Below are 24,933 nucleotides of genomic sequence, written 5' to 3'. Positions count from 1 at the left end.
AGCCCCCTGGACAGTGTAGTTCGGCGGGGACCCAGCTCTTGCACCAGGGAGCTCCCCGCCCTGTGCTCAGGGCCCTGGGGCAGGGGGGCATGTTTAGGAAAAACTCTGGCCCAGCCCCACTGGTCGCCACCTCTGCTCAGACGGCCCTGCCTGTCTCCTACTGTGTCGGGGGTGGGGGATCGTCCTGGCAAGCCCAGGCCATGGGCAGCACACCGTGCCCTCAACCCCGGGGGGATGAGTGAGGCCTTTTCCATCAGCAGTGAGGCCCCAACTGGCCTTGGCACCTGCATCACGCAGGCCCAGCAGTCTGTCCTGTCTGGGGTCCCCCTTCACAGGCCCCCCAATCCCTTTAACTGCCTCCCTGAACCTCTAGAGGTGCAGCACACCCCACACCACAAGGACCCCTTCCCCTTAGCCCCACACTTGCACCCGTACACTGGCACTGGGGGGACGGTCACAGGTGTGGGGTTTCCTGTTCCCCAGAGCACAGGATTCATAGGCATGGAGTTCCTGTCCATCCATCTGTCCAGGGGCCTCTGCAGCATCTCCATACCCCATGGCTGTGCTGCCCTTGCTGGGAAACCACCGCTCCCCAGTCCATGCAGGGCTGGTACTGGGAGACCCAGCACCTCATCCACCGTGTGGCCCATGACCTGGGCAGGACACTGCCCAGGCTCTGCCCCAAGACCCTGGCACCAGGCTTCTCCTGACAAGGGAAAGGTTGGGGCGTCAGGCATCTTTGGTGGCTGCTTCTGCTGGAAAATGACCCAGCAACGCCCACCCACACCCTCCACCCGACTTCTCACCCACTGGGGCTTCTCATTCCCTCCTGTGGGCGGGAGGGGCCCACCTGCGCTGACCCATCTGTTTCGGTCTTCCTCCACCTGGAGCCTCAGGCAGGTCCCGTCTGCCCACAGGCTCCTTCCGTGGCTGGGATCTTTCGGGTCCACTCTCCTGGGCCCCAGCTCTGCCCGCCCATCTTCAACCCAGGTCCAGGCGCCCTGCTTCCCAGAGAGGGAAGCAGCTGGATGGGGACCCCAAGCACCTGCACCCTCAGATCCGCCCCCCTCAGAAAGTCCTCTCACAGGGCCAGCCAATGCCCTGGCCCCGCCCCCTCAGTGACAGCCAGCCACCGCCCCTCCCTGGGTCATTCCCATCAATGCCAACATACTTCTTCCTTCCTAAGAAAAGCAAGCTCCTCCTGAACACCCCCACCTTTGCCCTCCTCAGCTGCCCCGTCAAAGTCACTGGCCTCCACAGGGCAGGACCTTCTGCATGTCCCTGCTGGCGGGGCCAGCCCAGTCTGGTGGCCTTGAGCAGCCTGGACAGGATGTCCACACCCAGGCCCTCCCACCCAACTGCGGCCCACAGCGACAGCAACACCCCTGGAGAAGCTGCCCAGCCCTGGGCAGCTTCTGACGGGCCAGTGGCACAGAAACGCTCCTCCCCAGGACTGACCACAAAGCCTTTATTTACACAGAAGCCCCACCCAGCTGAGACAGTGCCTGAGCCAGGGACCTGCTCCCAGGGAAGCAGAGGGGTGGGTGGGCCTTGGGCCACGCCTGCTCCCTAGGCGCTGCGGGCCAGGGCAGGAGGGCTCCCTCCCTGCAGGGCCTGGCTGACCCAGCAGCGCTGCAACCTGTGCCACCCGCCTACCTCCCATAGAGAGCGGGCGGCTTTCTCCTTGTCCCTGCCCGCTGCCCCCCTCCAGCCATGGGCACCCACACAGAGGCTGCAGCAGCCTCACGGCACACAGCATTGGGAAGCCAGGCTCAGGGCATTTGGGCAGAGGCTCTGCTTCAGAGGTCTGGCCGGGCATCTCACCTGCCTGGGGTGTGGGCACAGGTGGCATTCAGGCACACAGCTTCAAAACCCAGGCCAGGGTGTGGCTGTGGCACCAAGGAGGCGGTGACCAGGTGTCCCAGCCCAGCCCCCACCCCCACCCCCGGAGCAGCTCTCTGACTCCAGGAGACACGGGCCCTGGTTATCTGAGGTCAGGGAGCCTTTTCCCAGCAACCAGGGCCAAGTGGCCCTGCACGGCCCCAGGGGAAGAAGCGTCAGAGCCCAGCTGAGGCGGGCACGGTGGGGAGGGGCAGCTCCAGGGCTGGGGTCTCGACAGCCGGGGCTGGGCTGGGCTTCCGGTGGTCCAGCTGCTCCAGCTTCTCCCCGAGCTGGGAGTACAGCTCCTTCACCGCTTCTCCGCTCTGTGGGGGGGGTGCAGGCTTGCGGTCAGGCCCCCGGTGGGGACACCCGGTGCGAGGCTCGGGAGCGGGCGGCACCCACCTGGCTGGTGGGCTCCAGGGCTTTCTGCAGGGCCTGCAGGCGGGCGGGGGCCACGCGGGGGTGCAAGTGGAGCAGCAGCCGCAGCACGTGCCGCTGCACGTTCTCCTTCCTGGAAGAAGCCACGGCAGCTGCAGGGGCTGCTGCGGCGGGACCCACGGGAGCCGCCCAGCCGCCCAGCCTGCAGCCTGCAGCCCAGGTACCTTGGGGAGGCCGTGAGCAGGAAGCCGTCAAAGAGGCTGCTGCAGAAGTCCTCCAGGGCGAACTCGTCAGCCAGCAGCGCCAGGCTCCCCGTAAGCAGGTGCAGGAAGATGTCGCCGAAGGCCAGGTCTCCGAAGGCCTCCGCTGTGGGCACAGGGGGCATCAGCCAGCTCCCCACCACCCACACCCTCACCAGGCCAGCCCTGGGCCCCGCCCCCAGAGAACCCTGGGGGCAGGGAGACAGCCCCCCCTGTGCAGAGAGCCAGAGCAGGCCTGTGCCTGCCTGGGTTGTCGCCCACACTGGGAGGACCTTGGGCCCAAGCGGGAGGCAGGGCCGCAGTGAGGGAGCCTAGGGGACTCTGGCCTGAGCGGGGTCCAGAGGACAGCAAGGACACAGACAGTGGAGAGCGCCGGCCGGGGGGTGGGGGGGCTCCGTCCTCACGGAGGGGACAGAGCAGAGGAAACGCTGTGTTTCTTTGAAACCGTGGACATCGAAACCCGAAAGAGACGGCTTAAGGGACACAAGTCTCTGCACAAGCAGGGACGGGGCACCTGGTCAGCCTCCCGACAGGAACAGACCATCCAGACAGAACGGGGGACCCGGGGACACAGCCCCAGCGTGTCCGAGGCATCCTGGGCCACACGTCTTTAAGAACGCCCTTCCTCTGCTGGCACGCCGGCCACACCACCCACGCGTGGTATGCGGGGCTGCGGGACTTCCTGTGGCCACCACCGCGGGGGCCACACACAGACCCAGTGGGGGTGGGGTGGGCCCAGGGCTGCAATCCCCACAGTAAGAAGGTGAAAGACAAAAGGAAGAGAGTGTGTAAATTGGCATCTGTCCTTCCTAGAACCGCCAGTAACAGAAGCAGGAGCGGGTCCCTCACAGCCTACTGGGGGCTACAGCAGGTAGGGGACACGGGTGCCCTGGCCACAGCAGGACACCTGTCTCCAGCTGATGAGCGGAGGACAAAAACAAGCGCAGTGGAACCAGCAGGAAGAAGGCAGCACTCACGGCCTCTGTGCCCCTGTCCCTGGGTGTGCCCAGGGACATGCCCGGCAACCCCAAAGCTCAAGGCCAGAGACGGGGAGCGACCCCACACAGCCCTGCGTCCACACGGGGTCCTGCTGAGGGGGAGATGGGCACGGGAGGGCCAGAGTCAAGAAGGACAGACCTGGGGACAGGAGCAGCGGGACAGGGGCCGTGGAGGCGCGTGGCTACCAGGAGCAGCACGTGGCCAAAGCCTGCAGGAGCAGCTGGCTCTGCCCACACCTCAACTGGAGCCCTGGCCGCATCCGACAGGCTCTAACCTCCAGAACAGGAAGGGAGCGAGTTCAAGTTGTGGGTCAGGTGGTGGCTGAGTGCTAGTTAACACCCACAAAGGGACAGCTTCCTCCACAGGGGGAAGTCAGGAAGCAACTCGAGCTTCCTCATTGGACACACCAATGACCTGGAAACACACTCAGCGAGAAACGTGCACCACCTTCACACAGACCCGACCCAAGTCAGCAGAGGCCACTGGGCCCAGGTGCTGCCAGAACCCCACCCCACTGCCCCACAGCCTTCAGCTCACTCAGAGCCCCCAGATGCAGCCCACTCCGACCCCTCTCTGCTTCCTGGCCCCAAGTGCCCTGCCCCCACTCCCCCAGGGCCTTTACCACCTCATGGGGCTCACCTGAGGACCTCAGGGCCACACTCCCTGGCTCCCCCGCCACCGCGGACTGCAGGACGACAACAGCAGTGGCGCCTCCACTCCTGCTCTGGGACAGCGCCCAGGGACCCCCCACGGTGTGGGGGCACAAGCCGGCAATGCCTGCAGACTCACCGAGCCCAGGCAGCAGGCGCAGCAGCGCGTTCTTGTTCCGCTGCTTGGCGACATGCAGCACATAGTAGAGCCCCACCTCGCAGGCCATGCGCTGCTCTTGCAGGAACCTGTGGCACCAGCACCCGGCCCTGAGTGGCGCGGCCTCGCACAGGGGCAAGGGCACAGCCCTCACCCACGCCCTCCAACCGTCGTACTTGGTGAAACTCTCGGGAAGTGTGTTTGGGTAGGCGGCCGGGCCCCTCTCCTCAGCAGGGAGCTTCTGGTCCACATTGAAGGCGTGGTCGTCCACCACGAAGGACATGAGGGTGGGCAGGAACCTGGTGACGAGCTCCGCCTCCTAGGGCAAGAAGCGGAGGGCCCAGGGCTCAGGAGCTGCAGCCTGGAGCTGTCCTGCTCCACCCCTGGGCCACCACACCCACGCCATTCCCTGGCAGGAAAGCCAGGGGAGGGCCTGCCAGACCCCTCACCATCTTGGGCTCCTTGAAGACCTGGCTGTCAATCATGTCCCAGGCCCCCTGGCCCAGCGCCAGCAGCCGGAGCAGCAACAGGAGGTCGGGGCTGTCCTGGAAGGGGAGGGGAGGGGCCTCAGATCCACACCCTGAGCCCCGCTGTCTCCCGACCCCGCACGCTATTCAACAGTGAGTGGGCACCACAACTTCACTCCCAGGCCCCCAGGCACTGGCCGAGAGAGGGGGGTGGGTGGGTGGGTGGGTGGGTGTGTGGGTGTGTGTGTGTGTGTGGCGGGGGGGGGGGGGGGGGGGGGACACGGGTGTGGGGGNGGGGGGGGGGGGGGGGGGGGGGTGGGGGGGGGGGGGGGGGGGGGGGGGGGGGGGGGGGGGTGCAAGCTGAGGTGGCGTGCTGTGCCCAGGCGCCCACCTGCAAGATGGCCTGTGGCCAGCTGAGCCCACTCACCCTGGGCAGCGTCTCCTGGCCGACCAGCTCCTGCAGGTGCCGGACAGTGCTCAGGGACAGGGTGTTGATGGCGAAAGGGTCACACAGGATCATGGACAGGTCCCTGCAGAGACAGGCCCTGGAGTTAACACCAAGAGCTGCTGGCCCACAGGGAGCAGCCACAGGTGGAGCCACCTCGGCCTGTGACCTGGAGAGATGACCCATTACATGCAGCAAGCCCAGCCCACTTTGGACCCCTTCCCCCAAAAAGGTTCTAGAACTTGCAGTGGGCTAACTCAAAATCCAGCAGTTAGAAAGGTTCTCAAGATGTCGAGGGCACATCTGGTTCTGAGGACCTGGTCCAGACAGAGCCACTTCAGCCCAGGGCCCCAGATGAGTACAGGGAAGGCGGGCCAGGTTGGGGCTCACACCCCACCACGGCACTCGGGTTGAGTCTCAGCTGCAGGCAAGGGCCGCTGCATGCCAGAACAAAAGACTCTGGGGGGCTGGGGGGCTCGCAGAGGCTAACCCTCACCCCAGAACTTGCTCTTGACCCTTCTTCACTCCGTCGAGGAAGCCCTGCAGCTCCCGGGCCCTCTTGCTGTCCACGAAGCGCTCCCGGATGCAGGCGTCTAGACACCAGGTGAACTGCGGGGAGCACAGTCAGGGCGGGGCTGGGGCCACCCGGCGGCCTCTGCCCCGCCCCCGCCCTGGGCCCGCTGGGTCAGAGTGTGTGGAGACACAACATTTGAGTTTTGTCCTAAGAGGGGCCCCTCTCAGCCCTGGCCGACCGCTCAGCTGGTTGGTGCCGTCTGATACACCAAGGTGGGCTCAGTCCCTGGTCAGAGAGAATGGGCAAGAATCAACCAACGAGGGCACCTGTCTCCCAAACCAGTAAGTAGTAAGAGCCCAGGCTGAGGAGAATTCAGAGGAAGCAGGGCGGCAATCTGAACCCACAATAGCTCCCTCTTAGCAGGAGACCCACGGTCCTTGTTAGCCTGCCAGGGACTCCGCACAGAGCCTGCCGAACAGCTGGGGAAGCTGTGGATTTGAGAGACCTGGGTTTCTACGTTTCACCAATTAATAAAAGCTGTCTTTGGTGTCAGTCTCTGAAAAGACAACAATTAAGGAAATAAACAGGGCCCCTTTCTGGGGGCCCCTGCAGTGGGGTGTTGGAGCACACACCTAGGAGGCGAGGCCCTTGGGTGCCTGGGGACAGGAGCAGTGCGAGTGGATGCTCACCCTTGAGCAGCTCGAGGGCTGCAGGGCAGCCAGGCTGGACCACAGGAAGTGACGGAGCAGGCAGGGGAGCAGCCCTGGCCCTGGACGGCGCCCATGCCCCGCCCTGCTGACGGGGCAGCAATGGTGCAGAGGCGGCTGCGTGCTTGGGGGTCAGGTGGGCAAGCGGTCAGAGCCCAGAGGGAGAGACTACCAAACCCCCAGGGAGGAGAGAGAGGAGCAGAGGAAGAGAACAGAGGAGAGGGGGCAGGGCCAGGCACAGGGCAGGGCGCCACCTTGTGGCAGGGGTCCACAGAGCAGATGTCGCCCACATCCAGGTCGTGCAGGGACATGAGCAGCTCGGCGCGCAGTGTGCAGTAGTGCACGTTCCGCGTGCGCAGGAAGAGGGTCCGCAGGAACTGCAGCACCATGTCATACAGCTTCACGTTCTTCCCCACCATCTGCGTCAGCTTCTGCACCACCTGTGGGGAGACCCCATGGCAGGTGTCACCAGGGCCGTGGTACAGCTTCTCCAAAAGGCCATTGGCCTGTCATCTCAGACTCCGCCAGAGGCCCCAGGAGGTCCGGCCCCGGCCCACCTGGTCAGCTGACTCAGGCCCAGTTGAAGACACGGCAGTCGCGGCCCTCAGTGCACAGAGCTCTGCTGCCACCTGCCCCACCTGGGGCTTAGGCTGTGCTGCCCCAGCCTACAGGAGGCGCTCTGCCTGCTGTCCTCAGGATGCGAGCAGGAGCAGAGTTACGGGCCAGGGGGTGATGGCCATGCAGGGCAGTCTGAGGTGAGGGAAGCCCCTAGGCACCAGGCTGGACACAGCAAAGGGAGAGTGGCAGGGGCCACAGGGCCCCTGACAAGCACAGCAGAGCCAGACGCGTGGCCCGAGTCTCGGCACCCACACAAGGGCCTCTAATGCCAACGACAACTGACACGCACCAGCCCAGACCCCAAGCCCCCTCTGCCTCACACGTGCACGGGAGGCACAACATGGGGGGCCGACTCTCAGGGCAGCTGGCCACGCACTCAGGGCTCCAGCGGCTGTGCCACACGCCGAGAACCACAGGGTGACACGGGGACCTGCAGCCACCTTCTCCCCTCTCAGTGACACAAGACACACAGCAGGACCCTGGCTGGGGGGGACCGTGAAGAAGGGACAGCCCCCAGCCAAAGGCCTGGCTCCCCCAAGGTGAGCGGGGAGGAGAGGGCGGGGCACAGGGACGCACGCCCTCTCGGCCCGGCGGGACGTCAGGGAGAACCTCGGGCTACCTCCTACCTCTCACCACACACAGACCCCAGCGCAAAGCCGAATGGGAAAGAATGCGACTGAACACACTCCACCACCCTGCCAGTCTGGACAGCCGTCACTGTCACCTCCCTCCTGAGGGAGTGGTCATCCTGGAACTGGGCTATGCAACTCCAGTCACCTCCAACTCACTGGAGGGGAGGGGCAAAGCGTCCCCAGTGGCTCGGCCCTCCAACCTTACCCTGCTCACCTGCTGGCTCTAGGCTCCACACCAGCCCCGAAAGCCCAGCCTGCCCCTCCTCTGAGCCTCTACTTTCATCTGGCTCTTCTGCGACCTCTGCAGCCTTTGTCCAATCCTCAACCGCTTGGTGACTAACGTGTGACATTTACTGAGTACTGCTCCTGCCCTCGACTATGTGTGCCCCGAACTCCAGGGTTGCTGAAGAGCCCAATGCCTACGGCAGGAAGTCAGCACTCAAGCAATGCCTGCCAGCCCTGGGTGGTGTGGCTCAGGGTACTGAGAACCTAAGGGTTGGGGGGTCAATTCCCAGTCAGGCACACGCCTGGGCTGCCAGCCAAGCCCCCAGTTCGGGGCGACAGGTAACCGACTGATGCACCTTTTGCACACTACTGCTTCTCTTCCTTGTTTTTCCTACCTTCCCCTCTCTCTAAAGTGAACTCTCAAAGAAGAAAAAAAACCGCACACGACTGACTTAAAAAATGTTTGTCAAAGTAACTAATGACTGAAATCTAAACACAGAAATCAACCAGAGCTGAGAGAAGACACGCCGAGCTTAACTGAAAAGACCTGCCCACTTGCAGGTGCCGAGCATGCGAAACCCAGACGGTCCATACCCAGGCGCAGCGTTGCAAAGGCCCTCCTACTGCTCCTGTGGACAAGCCTACCCTTCCCGGAACAAAACGACCCAGACACTCAGGGGGGCAGAGGAGGGGGTAGCCAGTGTGGCCCACCAACCATGCCGCCCTACACACAGCCCTGCCCCTGCCTCACCTCGCCCTGGCGCCTTGTTTTGGGGGATGGACTGAAGAAGTTGTGCAGGACGGAGAGCTCCGTGCTGAAGAGTGCACTCTCCTTCTCCAGGATGTACTGCTTCAGCAGCGGGGAGACCTCATCGCCGAAGAGCGCCTGGTTGTCCTGCCAGATCTGCCGCTTCACCTCCACGGCACAGGCCCGGTACAACTCCTTGTCGGCCATGACCAGCTTGAGCTTCTTCTCAGGGACCTGCACGACCACACCGGCCGCCTGTGAGCCGCACCTGTGCCCCGGTGCCCCCGCCCTGCAGAGGTCCCCCTCAAACCCTGCCCCAACTGAAGGGGCACCTGAGGCCGCCCTCGAGCCCTGGCAGGACAGGCAGCCACACGGAGCGCACACAGCCCTCTCCCAACAAGGGCCGCGCCCCGACGGAACACCACACCACCCTCCGGTCTCTGTGAGGCTCGGCAGGGAAAAGCCAGCCCAGAGGATGCACCTCCCCACTGCCCTCGCCGGGCAGGCAGCTCAGGTAACCCCAGAGCCCACCTTGGGCAGGTGCTTCATGACGCACATCACCACGGGCTGCAGGGACGGCATCTTCACCAGGGAAAAGCTCTTCTCCAGCAGGTCTTCCAGCTTCTTGTACCTGGAGACACTCAAATGGCTGAGAAAGCAGCCACCTGACTGTCCCCTGGGTCAAGTCTCCACAGGTGAGACACATGGAGCACCCCTTTTTCAAGCAGGAACGTGTAGCCAAGGGGACAGCGGTGCTACTACCTCTGTTCCCACACTGAGAAGGCAGCTGCACTCATCGCCTGCCCACCCACCTTTCCTCAGCCTTCCCCTCAGAAGCAATGGCGGACACGCGCTCCAGCAGCTTGTCCCGCAGCTCGTCAAACACCGACTGGTGGAACTCCAGCCGAGGCGTCCCGTGCAGGTCCAAGAAGGGCAAGGCCGACTGCAGGGACGGCAGCAGCACGCCGTTCTCTGTCTGAAGAAGCAGAGGGTCAGCGTGGAGTCAATTTCGCTTCTCTGCGGCAACTACAGGAACCAGCGGTAGCTACGTCTGGGCAGACACCCTGGATGCGCCGTGTGTACGGAGACAGATGCAAGGATGTTCCCAACAGTACTGGTTCTAACTACAAAAACTGAAAGCCACCCAGATGACCACCCATGGGGCACTAGCTCAGGACACCTGGTCCCTTCATCCCGGGGGACAGACGCAGCGATCAGAGACAGGGAAATCTGCCCGCTCCCCATGCGACCCCGCCCCCCTGCCAGGCTCCCGCGCCGACTGCCCGGCCTCCGCGCCCCCGTCCCACCTGAAACTGCTCGATGGCCTTGAGCGGTTCCGTGCAATTGGTGAGGGTCTCCTTCAGGTCCTCGCCGTTGGCCACACCCAGGTCCTGCAGCCCCGCGAACATGGCCGAAGCCCCCGCCCCAGCCCGGCTCGGCGCCCCATCTCCACCGCGCTCCGCCGGCGCCGCCGCAGCCCCCGCAGGCCCCCCAGCAGCCCGCTCGCTCGGGCCGCGGGGGCCGCCTGAGCTCCTCTCCGCCGCGCCCTCCAGTTCGGCTGGGTGCCTCCAGCAGCGCCGCTCTGCTAAAGCCGCAGCCGCCCACTTCCGACGCGGACAGCCAGTCCACCCGCCAACCCACCCCTTCCGGAAATGCTGCCGCCGCGCAGAGGCTCCTGGGAGAGAAGCCACGCCAGGTTGAGCTACTGAGAGGGAGAGCAACGCCCAGAGGAAGCGCGCCGCCAGCGAGGCCCCGCCCCGTCTGCGTGGCCACGCCCACCCGCCGAGCTCCGCTGTGTCCCCTTGCCGCCTTCGGGGCCTGGGCCACAGGCTCGGCCTGGCAGGATTCGCCGGCCATCCCGCCGCCGGCCTTGTCCTTCTGTCTGGGCACAGAGGAACCTTCGCCGAGCCGACGGAGCGGAGGGCGAGGGTTGCGGGTACCGCGGCGGGGGACGCGGGGGTAGCCGCTAGATGAATTTCAGAACCGGTATTTCGGCCGACTACATTTTATGGAAAACCACCACCGATAGCGGCCCCCGACGTTGAGAAATAATCGGACTTATGACAGACCTAGAGGGAGAAGGGAGGCTCTGTGGGAGGCGGTTCTCGCCTGGCGTCACAGCGAAAGCCGTCCCCGTCCCCCCCCCCCCCACACACACGCACACACCCCGCCACGAGCAGGACCCTAGGGTTACGTCAGAGCTCCGAGGGCCGTGCCAGCCCCGCCCCTAACTTCCGCTTCCTGTCTGCAAGTTTCTGCTCCGTCTTTGTGTTGTGAGCTCCGTGGTGGCGGACGTTGAATTGCAGTTTTCCTCTTGCGGCCGAAATCCTATTTGGTGACAGGCATCTGGTCGCTTGTCTTTTACAGTCCACGTGTTAGGAGCTCATTCTGGATCCAGGGAGGGGAAGCCCAAGCGTCAGGGCAGGTGAGCCGCCCGGGCGCTGCTCGCCCTCGGTCTGGGAGGCCTCGCATGGATCTTCTCCTGGATCCCGCGTCCGCTCTTCGTGCCTGACGCTCTCAGGGCCTTACTGGGAACTGCTTACCGTTCTCTGCTAAATGTCCTTACTTGTCTGCTGTTTGCCTCTAAGGCCTCCATTTGACAGGTAGGCCCGTTACCTCGGGGATCAAATCAGGCTGTTTCTTGAGACAGGCTAGCCTTCGGCCCATACGTTTTTGTTTTTTATTATACTGACAACTTATTGTTAGAAAAGTGCTATGTTTATCTTAAATCTCAAGCCTCCGACACTTTTACGATGTGTTTGACTAAATGGTTTACTTAGTAAACCATTGATTGTTAGTTATTGATTACGCTATTATGGTTGTCTCATTTTTCACCGATTTATTCGCCTTCGCCCTGCATCCCCCTCCCACCAGCATTCCCCCGCCTTAGTTCATGTCCACGGGTCGTACACGTTAGTTCATGTCCACGGGTCGTACACGTAAGTTATTTGGCTTCTACATTTCCCATGCTACTCTTAATCGCCCCCTACTTTTTATCTACCATTTATGCTTATTACTCCCTGTATGGCCCATACTTTTTGGGACAGGGGCTGCTTCTACTGCAACCCCCTAACCTTCGGCTGGGTTGCAAACTGGACTGCCTCCTTGAAAGTGCCCAGCGGTTGGCCAGGCTCTTCTGAAGGCAGGCTCCCTCCTGTGGCCTGACCCTGACCTTCACCTTGGCGCGGTCAGGCTGTCCTAGAGGTAGGCTGGTATCTGACCTGCTGCTGGAGTCGTGTGCATTACTTTTGGCTCTTGCTCTAAAGAAATAACCGGGGTCTCAGTTATTTAAAATGTTAAGGCCACCCCTCCTCCAGCAACCCTTAACGTTTGGAAACTGAGGTCACCCATCATGGACATATTTAACTAAATGAACAGACCTGACCAAAAGTAAAGCAGAATCTCAGTGGCCACCATAGGGGACCCTTGAGATTTCCAAACTGACTCTTACACCCGCACTGGACGACAACAATGCTAAAATTGGCAAAGTCGGACGAGTGCCTATTGCCAGTGGTATTCTGTAGCTTCCAAATGTTACTAAGAATCTGAAGTTGTTTTACAAAACCAAAGTTTCAGAATTATCAGAGGCTACTGAACTTTTAAAGAGGGGAAATAAAAAGGCTCGGGAAGTTGCCTGTTCGCCTCCAGCCGAGCGCAGCCTTGCCCGTCACCGCCCCTCCACTGTCCCTGGCTCTGTGTCACCTTCCTTGCCTCTGGTGCCATTCTCCGAATTTCTGATAGGCAGCAAATCACACACGGTCTCTACAGGAAAACTGGGTGGCGAGGCGCAGTGAGAGGACCCGCACTGACTGGCTGAGGGACTGGCTGCAGAGATCGACATAGGTATTCACACCTACGTTACTACGTTACAGCAAGCCAGTTTGGGTTTCCAGGCTCAGATAGCTGTTGCTGGTCTCTGCCAGTCGGTGGAGACCTGCTCCGCACTGGATGAGACACACGATGCAGCTGTCCTGAAAGGAATGTGGAAAACCCAACTCTGGTTTTTGGCAAAACCCTCCAACCTCCCTGGCTGAGACCTCCGAGAGCAAAGCCAGCAGACTTTCCCGAAGCCTGTACACTGGGGCAGGAGTCGGGCTTGCTGCCGGAGGCTCCTGTTTACGGCGGTTGTAGTCGACCTCAGGTGATTTTTAAGGAAAAATTTTGCCCTTCCTTCTACTCGGGGAGCCTTTACCTCGGTTTATTAAGCGGCTGAACAGAGACCTTCCCTCTCTGTAGAATGACCGGGGTGGATGGGAAGCCACGCCCACCGCAGATTTAGTTAAAATGTGGCACATCCGTTTGCTCGCATTGTAGCTGAAGGAAAAACTGCTAAAATTCTTAGTTTTCAGTATGGCCAGTGAAGATCCCCACATAAGCCGCCAAGCCCCCGGTTTCTGCTGTGACTGCACAGAGCCAGGAAGCGCCCTTACAAACACCAGTGCTCAGGCACTCTCAGGCCTCTAGCCAAGCTCCTGGGTCCTCCCAGTTCCTGGTGACAGCTGGGGCTAAGGAGGACAGGGCTGTGACCCACCCCCTCCCCCTTTTTCCGCTCGGAGTAAGCACTGTCCGCGTGGAGGCCAATCTCCTTGTGTTGTGAGGGCCCCACGAGAATGGCTAAGGTTGCAGCAGGGCCCTGCCTTTGTGGTGGCCCCGCCCCTCACTTCCGCTTCCTTCTATAACGTACCTTCGTCTCCGTCCGGTTCCGTGTGCTTGCCAAGCCTGCACTTGCCCCATCACATCCCTCCTTTTTCCCGAATAAATCCTATTTGGTGATGAATACCCAGTGGGTTCTGTTCTATGGTCAGCATGTTATTTTTGCTTGAGGGAATGGAGCGCTGCCGCCCCAGAAGCTCCTTGCACCAGGTGCAAAATGCCCTCCCCAGGTGTGTGCTTGGGGGAGGGGCGCCCACAGAGACCTGGGAGTGGGCTGGCAGTGGGAGTGGACAAGGGTCCTCTCCTCACCGTGAGCGTCTAACCCCAGGCTAACCTACGGTGGTAGGCCCTCAGGCTGGGGCTGGGGATGTGAGTCCCTGGGGTGCCGGAAGCGCAGAGGTGGTCGGCCCAGCATCTGCGGCACCTCGAATCCCTCCAGCTCCCCTGCTACGCCACCAGCCCTGTCCCCAAGCCCCCCCACACCAAATGCCACACCCTTCCCTTTTCATATGTTAAGGTTCGCTCTGCTAGAAAGTCCCTTCCCTCTTGCTCATCCTTGAAAGCCCATTTCCCCACTTCCCCCCCCAGGAAGCCCTCTCTCCTCAGCCCAGCAGGAGGGAATTGCTCCATCCTTCCTGCTCATCACACTGAGCAGGGTTGCCAGTGGTGCGGGCAACCCTCTCGGCCCTTGGGTTGCCACTGGTGCGGCTGTGAGCAGGGCTCCTGGCTCCCACACCCGGGCCGTGCTCCCAGGGCCAGGCTCCCACAGCTCCGCTGCGTGCTGGCTGTGCTGGTCAGCCAGGCAACACCTGGCTTGCTGGGGCTCCACCCCCAGCTGGAACAGCCCAAGGTCACAGGTGAACACTCGAGGATTCCCTGGGCCTTGGCCTCCCTGCAGAAGAGTTTATGGACCATCATAACCACCCTGTTGCAGTGTGCCTTGGGGTCTACCCCTCGGTGGGAGGCCAGGCTACTGTAACAGGACAGGGTCCTAACTGGGGAGGGCCCAGGTAGTCTGTAGTAGCTGCGGCTTGGCCTGCAGGGGCCTGGGCAGGTTGGCGGGTTTCTGGGTAGGCAGGAGAGGGCCAGGCCCTGACAACCTAGTCCTCTAGGCCCCCCTCAGTGGCTGGTCAGGCTGACCTCCTCTCAAGATAGCAGTTCAGGGAGTCCGGCCCCTACCTCTGCCCCAAAAGTCAGCTCCTTGGCTCGGCTAGCAGCCTTGGCTCTTGAATAGACTGGCAGCCCGTACCCTGCATTGCCCAGAAGGACCCCTCCGGTACTGTCCGGGGCAAGAAGTCTCAGGCTGCCACCCACGCATCCTAGAGAGAGGCCAGGACTTCCCTGGCCAGGGAAGGACACTTATGCAGGACAGCTCACGGCACAGTTCAGCAGAACCAGCTCTTACAGCAGGTGGGGGCTTGGGGCTGGGCTCCCCTTGTCCACAGCCCACAGAATGGTTAGCTAGCCAGGAGTGTAGGTCGGGGGTACCAAAGGGTTAAACGTCCAGATTGGGGTCACTGAGTCCCAAAGGGAGGTCTGGAAAGGCGCCGGGGCAGGCAGGGTCCATGTGATAACTGCCCATTCAGCTCTAAAGTGCGCAGAAGGGGCCGGTATCATGGCGCTTGGGTCTTCGCACGCCCTGGATGACCACTCCGGGCGCCGAGGGGAAGCGCGAGTTATAGCAGTCCTCCACGTAGTAGGCGGCTGGGCCGGGGGTGTGAGCTGCAGAGAGACAAGGTGGGAGCCCCATGCAGACTCCGGCGCCCACCGCTGCCCAGCCCACACCGCTCCCAGGCCGCCGCGTGACCCTGGCCTCCGCTCTAGGAGGCCTCCTTACAGGAGCTGACCCAGGAGGCGGACGCGGGGGAGCGGCTCATGGAGAAGGCGGGCGAACGCGGGCCCCGCAGGCGGCACCCGGGAAGGATGTCGTAGGTGCCGGGGCTGGGAAGCTGCGGGAGGGGCTGGGCCCGGGGGCCTGCACCGCGGGCCCGAGGCAGGCCCGCACGCTCGCGCGCATCGCGGGTCTTGGAGGTGGGGCGGGGGCCCCCGAAGCTAAAGGCCGGGAAAGCAGGGCCGCTGAGTGGACGGTAGTCGGCGGGCGACGGCCACTGTGGGTAAAGAAGCTGCTGAAGCCCCTCCCGTCTCAACTCTCACAGGCCCCACCCACAGCGGACTCGCCCCGCCCCCTGTCTACCGGCCCCGCCCCCGTAAGAACCTCCTGGCCAGCGCCCTACCTTTTGCTCCCAACAGAAGTCGACTTTCTGGGTGAAGGGGCTTTCACTTTGCAAACACGCCGTCTGCCACGCCCTGCGGCCACCGCCCTCTGCAGGGAGGCAGTGTCGTTGGGGAGGGCAGGCTGGGGGTGCGGCCCCACTTCCAGGACTGGGGAGACGGGGGGCGGGGTAGGGGGCGGTGAGGAGCACCCACCGGGGGCGGGGTGCTTGCGGCCGATGCTGAAGTGGGGGTGCGGGGAGGATTCGCGCACCGAAGCATCTGGTACTGGGTACTTGGCGGGGCCCGGGACGTCTGGGTCGGCCACGATGGGGGGGCGTTGCTCCAGCCCTGAGGGGAAGCAAGCTCTGCTTCTGGGTCCTCTCAGGAGACCCCGCCCGCCTCTGCCCCGCCTCCCCCGAGCGGACTGGGGACCCCCACTCACACAGCTCCTTCAGGCTGCGGGTGCAGTTTTGCCGGGACTCCTGGAGGGGGCCCCTGTGCACCCTGAGGCCCTCCGGGGACTCCAGCACCACCGCTGGGGGCTGCGTCTCCCAGGCGGCGCCCGGGCCCCGCAAGGCAGCAGCATCCTTGGGCCTGGAAGACGGGACAGCCTCGGTCCACCCACACTGCTGGCGGCCCCTTTGGGCCTCCCCGCCCCCCACCCCTTGCCCTTGAAGTTACTGGGCCGGTACTAACGACTTCAACCTCAGGGGGCCGTGGGTCCAGTGTTTGCCTCCATTGATGTAAAAGTTCGCCAGGAATTTCACAGCTTTCTGGTCAAAATTCATTGTCAGGGTCTCTGGCTGCCTTCCACGGTGACCTGTGACATCGTGAGGCTTTGTGACATCGTCTGCCCACCGCTTTTGCCAGGAATTCTGAAGGAATAGATATTGTCCAGCCCTGGGGGGTGGGGGGTGGAGACTGTGGCAGCAGGGTCCCCAGCAGTGTCCCTCATCTGACCTGCCAGGAGGACCCCTAAGCAGCTCAAGTGACTCCTGGCTTAATCTCCCTTCCCCTGTCCCCCTTTCCTTGTCCCAACCCTTCTGTTCTGGACTTTGGGGGTCCACTGTATCCGGGCTTCTGGGGGAACTGACCCCGGGGGGAAGGCGGAAGAGAGAATGGGTGCCGAGCGATGCCCACTGTGCAGGGCCAGCTGGAAGGGTAGGAGGGAGGGTCCTGGGAAGCGGCCTGTTGGAGAAGGAAAGCCAAACGGCTGGGTCTGTGTGGGCGGTGCGGACCCCGAGGGAGGAAGTCCCGCAGCAGGCAGGGGGCCTGGCAGGACTGCATGGGCGGAGCACAGAGACCAGAAGGTGTCGGGGTTGGGGCTGCCCAGGCCGAGGTGCAAAGGAATGATGAGCGCAGCGAGTGTGAGCCAGGGTGCGCACACCAGGGCCCTCGAAGCGCCCTCCGAAGTGGAGCAACTTGCCAGCCCTGCCCGGCCTTGACCTAGTCCAGCAGCAGGGCCCGGTCAAGCCGGTCTCATCCCCTGGGCCTGCCCGCCCTGGCAGGAGTGTCTTCCTGTTCGGATCCCTCCCACCCGGCACTGACCCTGCGTGACCCTGGGAGGCATTCCAGATGGACAGATGGACAGACCAGGGACTCAGGGCCAGGGCTCAGTGTACAGTGCTCTGACAGCTGAACCGGCAGCGGCTGCAGATGCCGCTCTGTGACCCGAGTCCCCCGGGGGGACACGTGGGCCGGCCGGGACGGCTCTCACGTGGGCACCGCCATCATGGGCGGAGCGGCCAAAGTGTCATTTCCTCAGGGGAGGCTCCTGAGAGTGGGACACCTGGTGCGGCCTCGATCTGCGTTCCCATTTGGCTTTCCAGGCAGCATCAGCCACCGCGGAGGTGGCTCTCAGGTGGCCTGCTGGCAGCCCGGAAACCACCGATAGCAACATTCATGTGATTAAATTCAGCTGCCTGCCCCATGGTGACCAACTATGTTGTCTTTTTCCTTAAGACACTCACATTTCTTGTGCGTTTTTCTATCAGGGGTGGGGGGGTAGTTTTTCATGTTTTTGTCAGGCAGGTTAGGTTTTTTTCCTGCTGATACGCTGTCTGCTCATCATACCTGTTGTGCAAACTTTTCTCCGAGTCTGTAGTCTGCCTTTGAGTGTGGCTTATGCTGGTTTTCTGACATGTTCTTGAACCTGCTAATCTTTTCCTTCATGATATTTGTGCAGTTAGAGGGTCCTCTCTTACAAAAAGACAGACATTCAGGCCCTGGCTGGTGTGGCTCAGTGGGCTGGGCACCATTCCACGAACCAGTCGCCAGTCCGATTCCCAGTCAGGGCACATGCCTGGGTTGAGGGCGTGCAAGAGGCAACCGATCTATGTTTCACACTCACATCAGTGTTTCTCTCCTTCTCTTTCTCCCTCCCTTCTGCTGTCTCTAAAAACAAATAAAATCTTTAAAATATATAAAAATGGAAAACAGCACCCAGCTTCGGGGATAAGACCTTCCAACTTCCCTGAGGAAGGGGGCTTTTCACCACACCCTGGAAGCTTCAAGGCCTCTCATCTGAGGAGTGGCCTCGGGTGCATGGGGGCTCCTTCAGATGCACCCTGGGAGGTGGCTAGTCTCCTGGGGGTGACGTGGTCCGAGTTCCCTGACAGGGCTGACTTGGGACTTGGCTGCAGCAGCAGCCCCAGTTTTCTGAACCCCAAGGCCCTCCCTCCAGGCATGCCTCCCAGCCCCCACCTAGCCTGCTGCCTGTCTGGGCCCTGGAGTCCAGCCTGGCTCTCGGGAGCCCCTGCAGGGTTGAGGACGGGCCTGGCCCAGGTGGTGCCCAACAATGGGGCCTCTTCACAATCGTTACCAGGCAACGGGGACTTTTAGGGAGGGCAGCCAGACCAGAGGGAGGAGTTGCACAGCAAAAGCGGAGTTCAGGCGAGATGACAGCCCCTCCGAAACACGACCTCTTCACACCAGAACCTCACTACATTCCAGGGTAAGGGCTGCAGACGCTGCAGCCCCACAGGGAGGCTGGGGGAGCAGGCTCAGCGGGTGAGACCCAAAGGCTGAAGGGGCAGGAGAACCCGGGGCCCAGGCCTACCGGCCCTGCTGGTGGTGCTAAGTGCCCACACCAGGTGGGCAGCCCTGCAGCTGGCGGAGGCTGGTGAAGAAAGTGCTGACGCTCTCTCCGTAGTGCTCCACACTAGGAAGAGGAGACAAGTGTCAGGAGTAAACTGATTGTCGCCAGGCTGCCTCACCAAGTAGCGCCCGCCCCCCCCCCAATAAAACACAGCCAAGCCCTCTGGGGAGCATGCATGCGCACCCTGGCGCACACGCACAGAACCGAGTGCAAGGAAAAGGGTGGGCTGGGAACCAGCCCCAGTTCACAGTAGTGGTTCTGGGGTCAAGTCGGGACGGGAGACACAGGACAGGGAGGCCTCACCAAGATGCTGTCCCCACCTGCTATGTGGCTCCATGGCACTCAGCTCGACCTTCACTTCCACCAGCAGCCTCTCGCCTGCCTCCCATTCACTGGCTACTAGCGTCCTGTGTGGCAAGCCTTCCAGCAGTGCCACCATGGGTGCAATGGGGCTCCCGCTGCCGGGATCCAGATCCTGTCACCATCCCTGTAAATGCTTCCAGGCAGTTCCAGTTTTGTCATCTTCAGGCTGCACACTGTTGTTGGATGCTGGGCAGCAGTGGGGTGGCAATCCGATGGTGATGACAGCAATGTAGGTTCTCAGTGCTTTGGGGTGTGATGCCCATTCAAGCCTCAAGGGCCCAGAGCCAGGGATCACCATGCCCCCCCCCCCATTCTGTGGTGGAGGCCAGGTACTGGCCTGGGGCTGGCAGGCTGGATCCTACCCTCGCCCACTGGCCCCGCCCCTCCTCTTCCCCCACAGCTATGCTGGCTTCTACCCACAGCTGCGCTACCAGGTGGGAGACACCTTCGGGCGCACCACAGCACGGCTGCTTACAGACCCCAGTGTGCAGAAGAGTCCCTGCTCCGTGCTGTCCCCCATATCCAAGCCCAAGTTCATCGAGGACTTCAGCAAGTCCAAGCCGCCTTTTATACCCTGCCGGGACCTGGTCGAGCCCTACATCCCCCACTACACAGGTGAGCTGAGGCCCCACTACTCGGTGGCTCTGCCCCACTCCTGCCCTCTGCCGCTGGCTCACCGCTGCCTCCTCCGTACAGGTCTAAAGCCCTACAAGGACTTCGCCATCCTGGGCAGGTGCTCACCTCAGGAGGGGGCCGCCGAAGGGCCACCAGGGATGGAGAACATATCCAGGGAGGTTCCGCTGCCTGCTGGCTGCATGCCCTACTCCCCCTACCCGCTGTGCCCGCCAGGCAGGAAGAGGGCCTCCAAGGACCTGGGACACCCAGGCCTGCGGTTGGCACGTGGGGAGGAGGGCTGGAAGAGTGCTGCCCACGCCGACAAGGCCCCCGAGCTGTACCAGGTAACACGCGGGGCCAGCCTCACCAGGGCCAGACCCAGTGGGGGGCCGGGTGGTGACCACCCGTCCTGCCCTGCCCCAGCTGTACCACTGCAGGAGGGACGAGCACCTGCCCCCAGCTCACCAGCAAGACATGCTAGACGTCGACAGGTTCCACAGGCTGCCCCAGCTGGACCACCCCAACCTGATTCAACGCAAGGCCATCTCAGGTGGGTGCCAGGGCCCGGGGTGGGACGGGGTCACCCACAACCCCCCAAGCCCCAGAGGCCCAGGCAAGGTGAGGGTCAGAGCCAGGGAGGGCTGCCCCAGGCCTTTCCCCTCTCAGAGCCTGGCTTCCCCTGGCTAGCAAGCCCCCAACGGCCAATGCCCAACAGAAAGTTGCCAATACTTAGGGAAGGAAAGGAGCCTGGGCAAATGTCCCTGACGCCCCTAAGAGTAGGTGGGTGGTGCAGGGGACCTGAGGTGGCACCTTGACCTCTTTCCTCCCCCAGGATACGCTGGCTTCATCCCCCGGTTTGCCTGGGTGATGGGGATGAATTACCGCAATGGAGTCACACAGGCTATGGATGAGTTTGACAAAAGTCAGGTACAGGGACATCAACCCTGGGCTCCCTCCCAAGTGCCCAGCGAGGTCCATGCAGGTCCCAGCCCTCAGCTGGCTTCCCTGGAGGAGCTCTAACTGGCCCTCATCCAAGGGGGCTGCTCTGTACCGCCTTAGGTGCTGGTCCTTGCCCTTTGGTTCCAGTGTGGGATCCCTGCCCCTGAGCCTTGTGGGGAGGTGAAGACAGACGCCTGAACACCAACCGCTTCCAAGACGCCAGCCCCACCCCCACCCCCACTAGGGCCATGTGCTGCAGGTTATCTGGTGCTGGCAGAGCCTGGTAGTCACATTCCTGTTTCCCCAGTTCCTGCTCAGAAACCCCGTCTGTGCCCTGGGCGAGAGGCTACCCCGAACATACTGGCCCAGCAACACCATCTACGGCAGCCAGGGCCTGATACCCTTCTACATGGGATTTGTACCATGTGAGTGCTGTGACCACCAGAGAAGGATGAGGTAGCCAAGGCCCCTTACCTGTGCTGCTCTGCAGACATGGGTCAAGCTGATTTTCCCAGGCACCCCCCCCCCATGTAAATGTCCCCACCCTCTTCCTCCTCATGGGTGGAGCCTAGGGCCTCTCGGACTAAGACCAGGCTGCCCCGGGATGACGCTGGCCCTGCAGTGGGGACAGGTGCCTGCGTGAACTCCCCCCATTGCCAGCAGCCACTGGCCCGGGCCAGATGCAGCTCAGTGGTGGCACTGCCCCTCACAGCCATGCAGGGCCACTTCGCAATGACGTTTGGCAACAGCACCCGCAAGGCCTACCAAGAGGAACTGGAGAGGAGAAACCGCACGCTATGAAAACGCTTTAATGGTGGAGTCTGCACAGCACACGGCGCCAGGACAGGAGGAAGAGCAGGTGTGCCTGTGGTGGGGCTATCAGAGGACAGGTTGTGAGTGAATAAAAAGTTCTCACGGCTTCCACGCATTCCGGGGGCCAGACGGCTCTAGGCCACCTCCTCCTCGGCCTCCTCCTCGAACTCGCCCTCCTCCTCGGCCGTGGCATCCTGGTACTGCTGGTACTCGGACACCAGGTCGTTCATGTTGCTCTCGGCCTCAGTGAACTCCATCTCGTCCATGCCCTCGCCCGTGTACCAGTGCAGGAAGGCCTTGCGCCGGAACATGGCCGTGAACTGCTCCGAGATGCGCTTGAACAGCTCCTGGATGGCCGTGCTGTTGCCGATGAAGGTGGCGGACATCTTGAGCCCCCGGGGCGGGATGTCACAGACAGCCGTTTTCACATTGTTGGGGATCCACTCCACGAAGTAGCTGCTATTCTTATTCTGAACATTAAGCATCTGCTCGTCCACCTCCTTCATGGACATGCGGCCCCTGAAAACAGCAGCCACCGTCAGGTAGCGACCGTGGCGGGGGTCGCAGGCGGCCATCATGTTCTTGGCGTCAAACATCTGCTGGGTGAGCTCGGGCACCGTCAGGGCCCGGTACTGCTGGCTGCCCCGGCTAGTGAGGGGGGCGAAGCCAGGCATGAAGAAGTGCAGGCGGGGGAAGGGCACCATGTTGACAGCCAGCTTTCGCAGGTCAGCATTGAGCTGGCCAGGAAAGCGCAAGCAGGTGGTGACCCCACTCATGGTGGCTGACACCAAGTGGTTCAGGTCACCGTAGGTGGGCGTGGTCAGCTTCAGGGTTCTGAAGCAGATGTCATAAAGGGCCTCGTTATCAATGCAATAGGTCTCATCTGTGTTCTCCACCAGCTGGTGGACAGAGAGAGTGGCGTTGTAGGGCTCCACCACCGTGTCCGACACCTTGGGCGAGGGCACCACGCTGAAGGTGTTCATGATCCTGTCTGGGTACTCCTCCCTGATCTTGCTGATGAGGAGGGTCCCCATCCCAGACCCAGTCCCCCCACCCAGGGAGTGGGTGAGCTGGAAGCCCTGCAGGCAGTCACAGCTCTCAGCCTCCTTCCTCACGACATCCAGCACGGAATCGACCAGCTCTGCGCCTTCCGTGTAGTGCCCCTTGGCCCAGTTGTTCCCAGCACCACTCTGACCTGCAAGGAAAGGCAGCAAAGCAAGTCACTCTTCAGCCCATATATCACCACTGATCACTGGGCCAAAAAGGCCCGGTAACGTGGTGTGAAGGGACACACAGCTCACCCTGCAGGTGTTTTACCAGAGACCCCCAAACCTGCTCAGTCAAAAAATAAGTTAGGGATCGAGCTGCCTTAGCTTAAGGATAAGCCAGCCCCTCCCACGGTAGCCTCTGCCAATTCCCAAGGACAGATAAGCCGCGGCGGCCTCGTTCACTGCAGAGAGATTACATCGGCAGCGTCTTCCCTGATCGGAGAGCTGGGCCTTCTTCCCAAAGCCGCTTTGAGAGGGATTGAGTGACTCGAAGGGGGAGCAGAGTGTCCAGCCAAGGGCCCTAGCTTCTGCTCAAAGCAGTGTGCATCAGGACCTGTGTCCGCGGATCTGAGGGTGGTGACCTTGGGCACCCCTTGACCTTTGGGCCCTCCTGGCTACAGACCGCCACCCAGCCCCCATCTGCGGCTCACCAAAGACGAAGTTGTCCGGCCTGAAAATCTGCCCGAAGGGCCCCGAGCGCACGGAGTCCATGGTGCCGGGCTCCAAATCCACGAGCACGGCCCGGGGCACGTACTTGCCGCCTAGGAGGGCCGAGAGCGCGTCAGCGAGAAACCGGCTGCAGAGCGGCAGGAAAGGGACGGGGGGCAAGGGATGTGCGGACTCACCGGTGGCCTCATTGTAGTACACGTTGATCCGCTCCAACTGCAAGTCGCTGTCCCCGTGGTAAGTGCCGGTAGGGTCGATGCCATGCTCATCGCTTATCACCTCCCAGAACTGCGAGAGACGCGGGCGGGCCGGGGCTGAGTCACTCCAGCGGTGCCCGGGGCCGGCCCCGCCCCGGACGGGCGCGGCCCTCCCCTCCCCCGCGCTGCCGGCCAGATCCCCAGGGGCCCGCGCCAAGGACCCCGCCCGAACCTCGGCCCCGCACCGGGCCGCAATGCGGGGGCGCCGCCCGCCCGCCGCCATCTTTCCTGTCCACCTATCCCGCCTAGCTGGCTTGCCCGCGCAGGGCCCCGTCGCCCCACCGCCCACCTTAGCGCCGATCTGGTTGCCGCACTGGCCGGCCTGCAGGTGCACGATCTCCCTCATGGCGGCGGCGGCACGGGCGGAAAGACGGAAACGACAGCCGGGACGCGGGCGCGCAGAATGCTACAACCGACGCTCCGCCAACGCTTATATATCCGTCGCGCACGCCTCCGCTAGCCTCCTATTGGGCTGTCAGAACGAGGGTGGAAGGCGACGTCGTTTGATTGGCTTTAGCCCGGTCAATCGAGCCTCCTAACGCCTACCTTCCCAATTCTTTTTGCTGTTTATTGGTCAGCCACGGCCTCTGCTCCTCCTATCAAAGTCCCCCCCTTGCGTTGCGGTGCTCTATCCATTGGGTGTTTCAAATGATTGATTTGTTCCCTCATTGGCTGATTCTGGAGAGCAGCTGACAGGCTGGCGCTATTGGCTACGCGTAGCCAGCGTCCTGGTAACCGCCTCAGTGCTGCAGGCGCGCGCGGGGTACGGGGGCGTGCGCGCGCGGGCTCCGGCCCCCCCGCCCCGGGGCCGAAGACGGGTGCAAGAGCTAGCTGGAGTGCTGGGAAAGGCCAACGGGGCGGTGTCCTGCGCGCACGCGTACAGGCATCTCCGCGGTCGCGGTGGGCGAGTGCGTACTGGAGGGCTGCTGCCTCCGGCAGCCGCCAACGGGGGCACCTGTGGCCACCCCGCGGGGTTTCGGACAGAGGAGGGGCTCGAGGCCAATCGCAGCAGAGACAAATAGGGCTCGGGGTCCCAGGGGCGGGTGGCACCCCTCTTTGGGCCGCACGCCCGCTTGGGCGGCGGTCAGGTGAGGGAGCACGTGCGCCGCCGCGCCAAGGCGGGAGCTGGGGAAGGGAAGGGCGGGGTGGGCGGAGCGGGTCCGGGCCCGGCCGCCTTGAACTTGTTGTGGAGACCGCAGTATCCCAGCTCCCCGTCGCCTTGGTTCCTAGCTCCAGCACAGCAAGCTCCATGGATACGAGGGCGGCGCCTGGACCTCCCTCGCGGGCAGGCCCCCACCTGGGGCGGCTTCCGGGCCGGTTGCCGCGACGGTTGGTAGGCAGTTAGACGCAAGCCCAGCTAAGACAATAGGTCAGGTAGAGGAGGTCATCCAGGCTGAAAGCCCTGGGTGCCTAGCAGCGGCCAAAACCGGGAAACGAGGACCCCAGGGAGCTGGCCTTGTGGTTTAGATCCCCTGACCTTTCGTAGCCCTGGTCACACGGTTTGGTTCTTCCCCCGACGTTCCCTCCCATGGCAGGTTGCCACTCCTGCGGGTTAGATCCCTTTAGACGGGAACAGACTAGGGGCC

At 62.7% G+C, this 24,933-nt stretch overlaps 4 protein-coding genes across 4 annotated transcripts; 1 reads left to right on the top strand and 3 right to left on the bottom strand.

Moving 5' to 3' along the window:
- Window positions 1–1,451: 1,451 nt before the first annotated feature.
- Window positions 1,452–10,433, bottom strand: NELFB (negative elongation factor complex member B). Its single transcript, XM_037037042.1, has 13 exons — window positions 9,989–10,433; window positions 9,494–9,657; window positions 9,213–9,312; window positions 8,685–8,915; window positions 6,713–6,898; window positions 5,734–5,846; window positions 5,220–5,322; window positions 4,775–4,870; window positions 4,502–4,644; window positions 4,308–4,414; window positions 2,484–2,625; window positions 2,284–2,392; window positions 1,452–2,204 (listed from the first exon to the last, which is right to left on the bottom strand). The coding sequence occupies exons 1-13, from the start codon at window positions 10,088–10,090 to the stop codon at window positions 2,058–2,060; spliced, it is 1,743 nt and encodes a 580-aa protein (XP_036892937.1). The 5' UTR covers window positions 10,091–10,433; the 3' UTR covers window positions 1,452–2,057.
- On the top strand, window positions 10,089–21,823 carry CIMIP2A (ciliary microtubule inner protein 2A). The gene is made up of 9 exons (XM_037036903.1): window positions 10,089–10,377; window positions 10,511–10,617; window positions 11,024–11,106; window positions 19,409–19,623; window positions 19,705–19,967; window positions 20,047–20,173; window positions 20,456–20,550; window positions 20,870–20,987; window positions 21,275–21,823. The coding sequence occupies exons 1-9, from the start codon at window positions 10,089–10,091 to the stop codon at window positions 21,361–21,363; spliced, it is 1,386 nt and encodes a 461-aa protein (XP_036892798.1). The 3' UTR covers window positions 21,364–21,823.
- Window positions 14,657–16,489, bottom strand: STPG3 (sperm-tail PG-rich repeat containing 3). The gene is made up of 5 exons (XM_037036882.1): window positions 16,245–16,489; window positions 15,762–15,997; window positions 15,569–15,657; window positions 15,172–15,442; window positions 14,657–15,056 (listed from the first exon to the last, which is right to left on the bottom strand). Exons 1-5 carry the CDS (start codon window positions 16,334–16,336, stop codon window positions 14,923–14,925), a joined length of 822 nt encoding a protein of 273 aa, XP_036892777.1. The 5' UTR covers window positions 16,337–16,489; the 3' UTR covers window positions 14,657–14,922.
- TUBB4B (tubulin beta 4B class IVb) lies at window positions 21,356–23,769 on the bottom strand. The gene is made up of 4 exons (XM_037037043.1): window positions 23,637–23,769; window positions 23,270–23,378; window positions 23,075–23,185; window positions 21,356–22,570 (listed from the first exon to the last, which is right to left on the bottom strand). The coding sequence occupies exons 1-4, from the start codon at window positions 23,691–23,693 to the stop codon at window positions 21,510–21,512; spliced, it is 1,338 nt and encodes a 445-aa protein (XP_036892938.1). The 5' UTR covers window positions 23,694–23,769; the 3' UTR covers window positions 21,356–21,509.
- Between the last annotated feature and the right edge of the window lie 1,164 nt (window positions 23,770–24,933).

Source organism: Sturnira hondurensis, unplaced genomic scaffold, assembly GCF_014824575.4.
Source record: "Sturnira hondurensis isolate 20B ecotype Veracruz unplaced genomic scaffold, ASM1482457v3 Scaffold0022908, whole genome shotgun sequence".
NCBI lineage: Eukaryota > Metazoa > Chordata > Mammalia > Chiroptera > Phyllostomidae > Sturnira > Sturnira hondurensis.
The sequence above is the reverse complement of the archived record's forward strand: the minus strand, read 5'-3'. Positions and strand labels throughout refer to the sequence as shown.

Coding starts and splice junctions, on each gene's coding strand:
- CIMIP2A (XM_037036903.1), top strand. CDS start 10,089: ATGGCCGAAGCCCCCGCCCCAGCCCGGCTCGGCGCCCCATCTCCACCG. Junction 19,968..20,046: donor AGGCCCCCGAGCTGTACCAG/GTAACACGCGGG, acceptor GCCCTGCCCCAG/CTGTACCACTGCAGGAGGGA. Junction 20,988..21,274: donor CTACATGGGATTTGTACCAT/GTGAGTGCTGTG, acceptor TGCCCCTCACAG/CCATGCAGGGCCACTTCGCA.
- NELFB (XM_037037042.1), bottom strand. CDS start 10,090: ATGTTCGCGGGGCTGCAGGACCTGGGTGTGGCCAACGGCGAGGACCTG. Junction 8,916..9,212: donor TCATGAAGCACCTGCCCAAG/GTGGGCTCTGGG, acceptor GTGGTCGTGCAG/GTCCCTGAGAAGAAGCTCAA. Junction 2,393..2,483: donor CTGCTCACGGCCTCCCCAAG/GTACCTGGGCTG, acceptor GGCTTCTTCCAG/GAAGGAGAACGTGCAGCGGC.
- STPG3 (XM_037036882.1), bottom strand. CDS start 16,336: ATGAATTTTGACCAGAAAGCTGTGAAATTCCTGGCGAACTTTTACATC. Junction 15,443..15,568: donor ACTTCTGTTGGGAGCAAAAG/GTAGGGCGCTGG, acceptor CTTTACCCACAG/TGGCCGTCGCCCGCCGACTA. Junction 15,057..15,171: donor CGCCTCCTGGGTCAGCTCCT/GTAAGGAGGCCT, acceptor GTCTCTCTGCAG/CTCACACCCCCGGCCCAGCC.
- TUBB4B (XM_037037043.1), bottom strand. CDS start 23,693: ATGAGGGAGATCGTGCACCTGCAGGCCGGCCAGTGCGGCAACCAGATC. Junction 23,186..23,269: donor GTACTACAATGAGGCCACCG/GTGAGTCCGCAC, acceptor CGGCCCTCCTAG/GCGGCAAGTACGTGCCCCGG. Junction 22,571..23,074: donor GCCGGACAACTTCGTCTTTG/GTGAGCCGCAGA, acceptor CTTTCCTTGCAG/GTCAGAGTGGTGCTGGGAAC.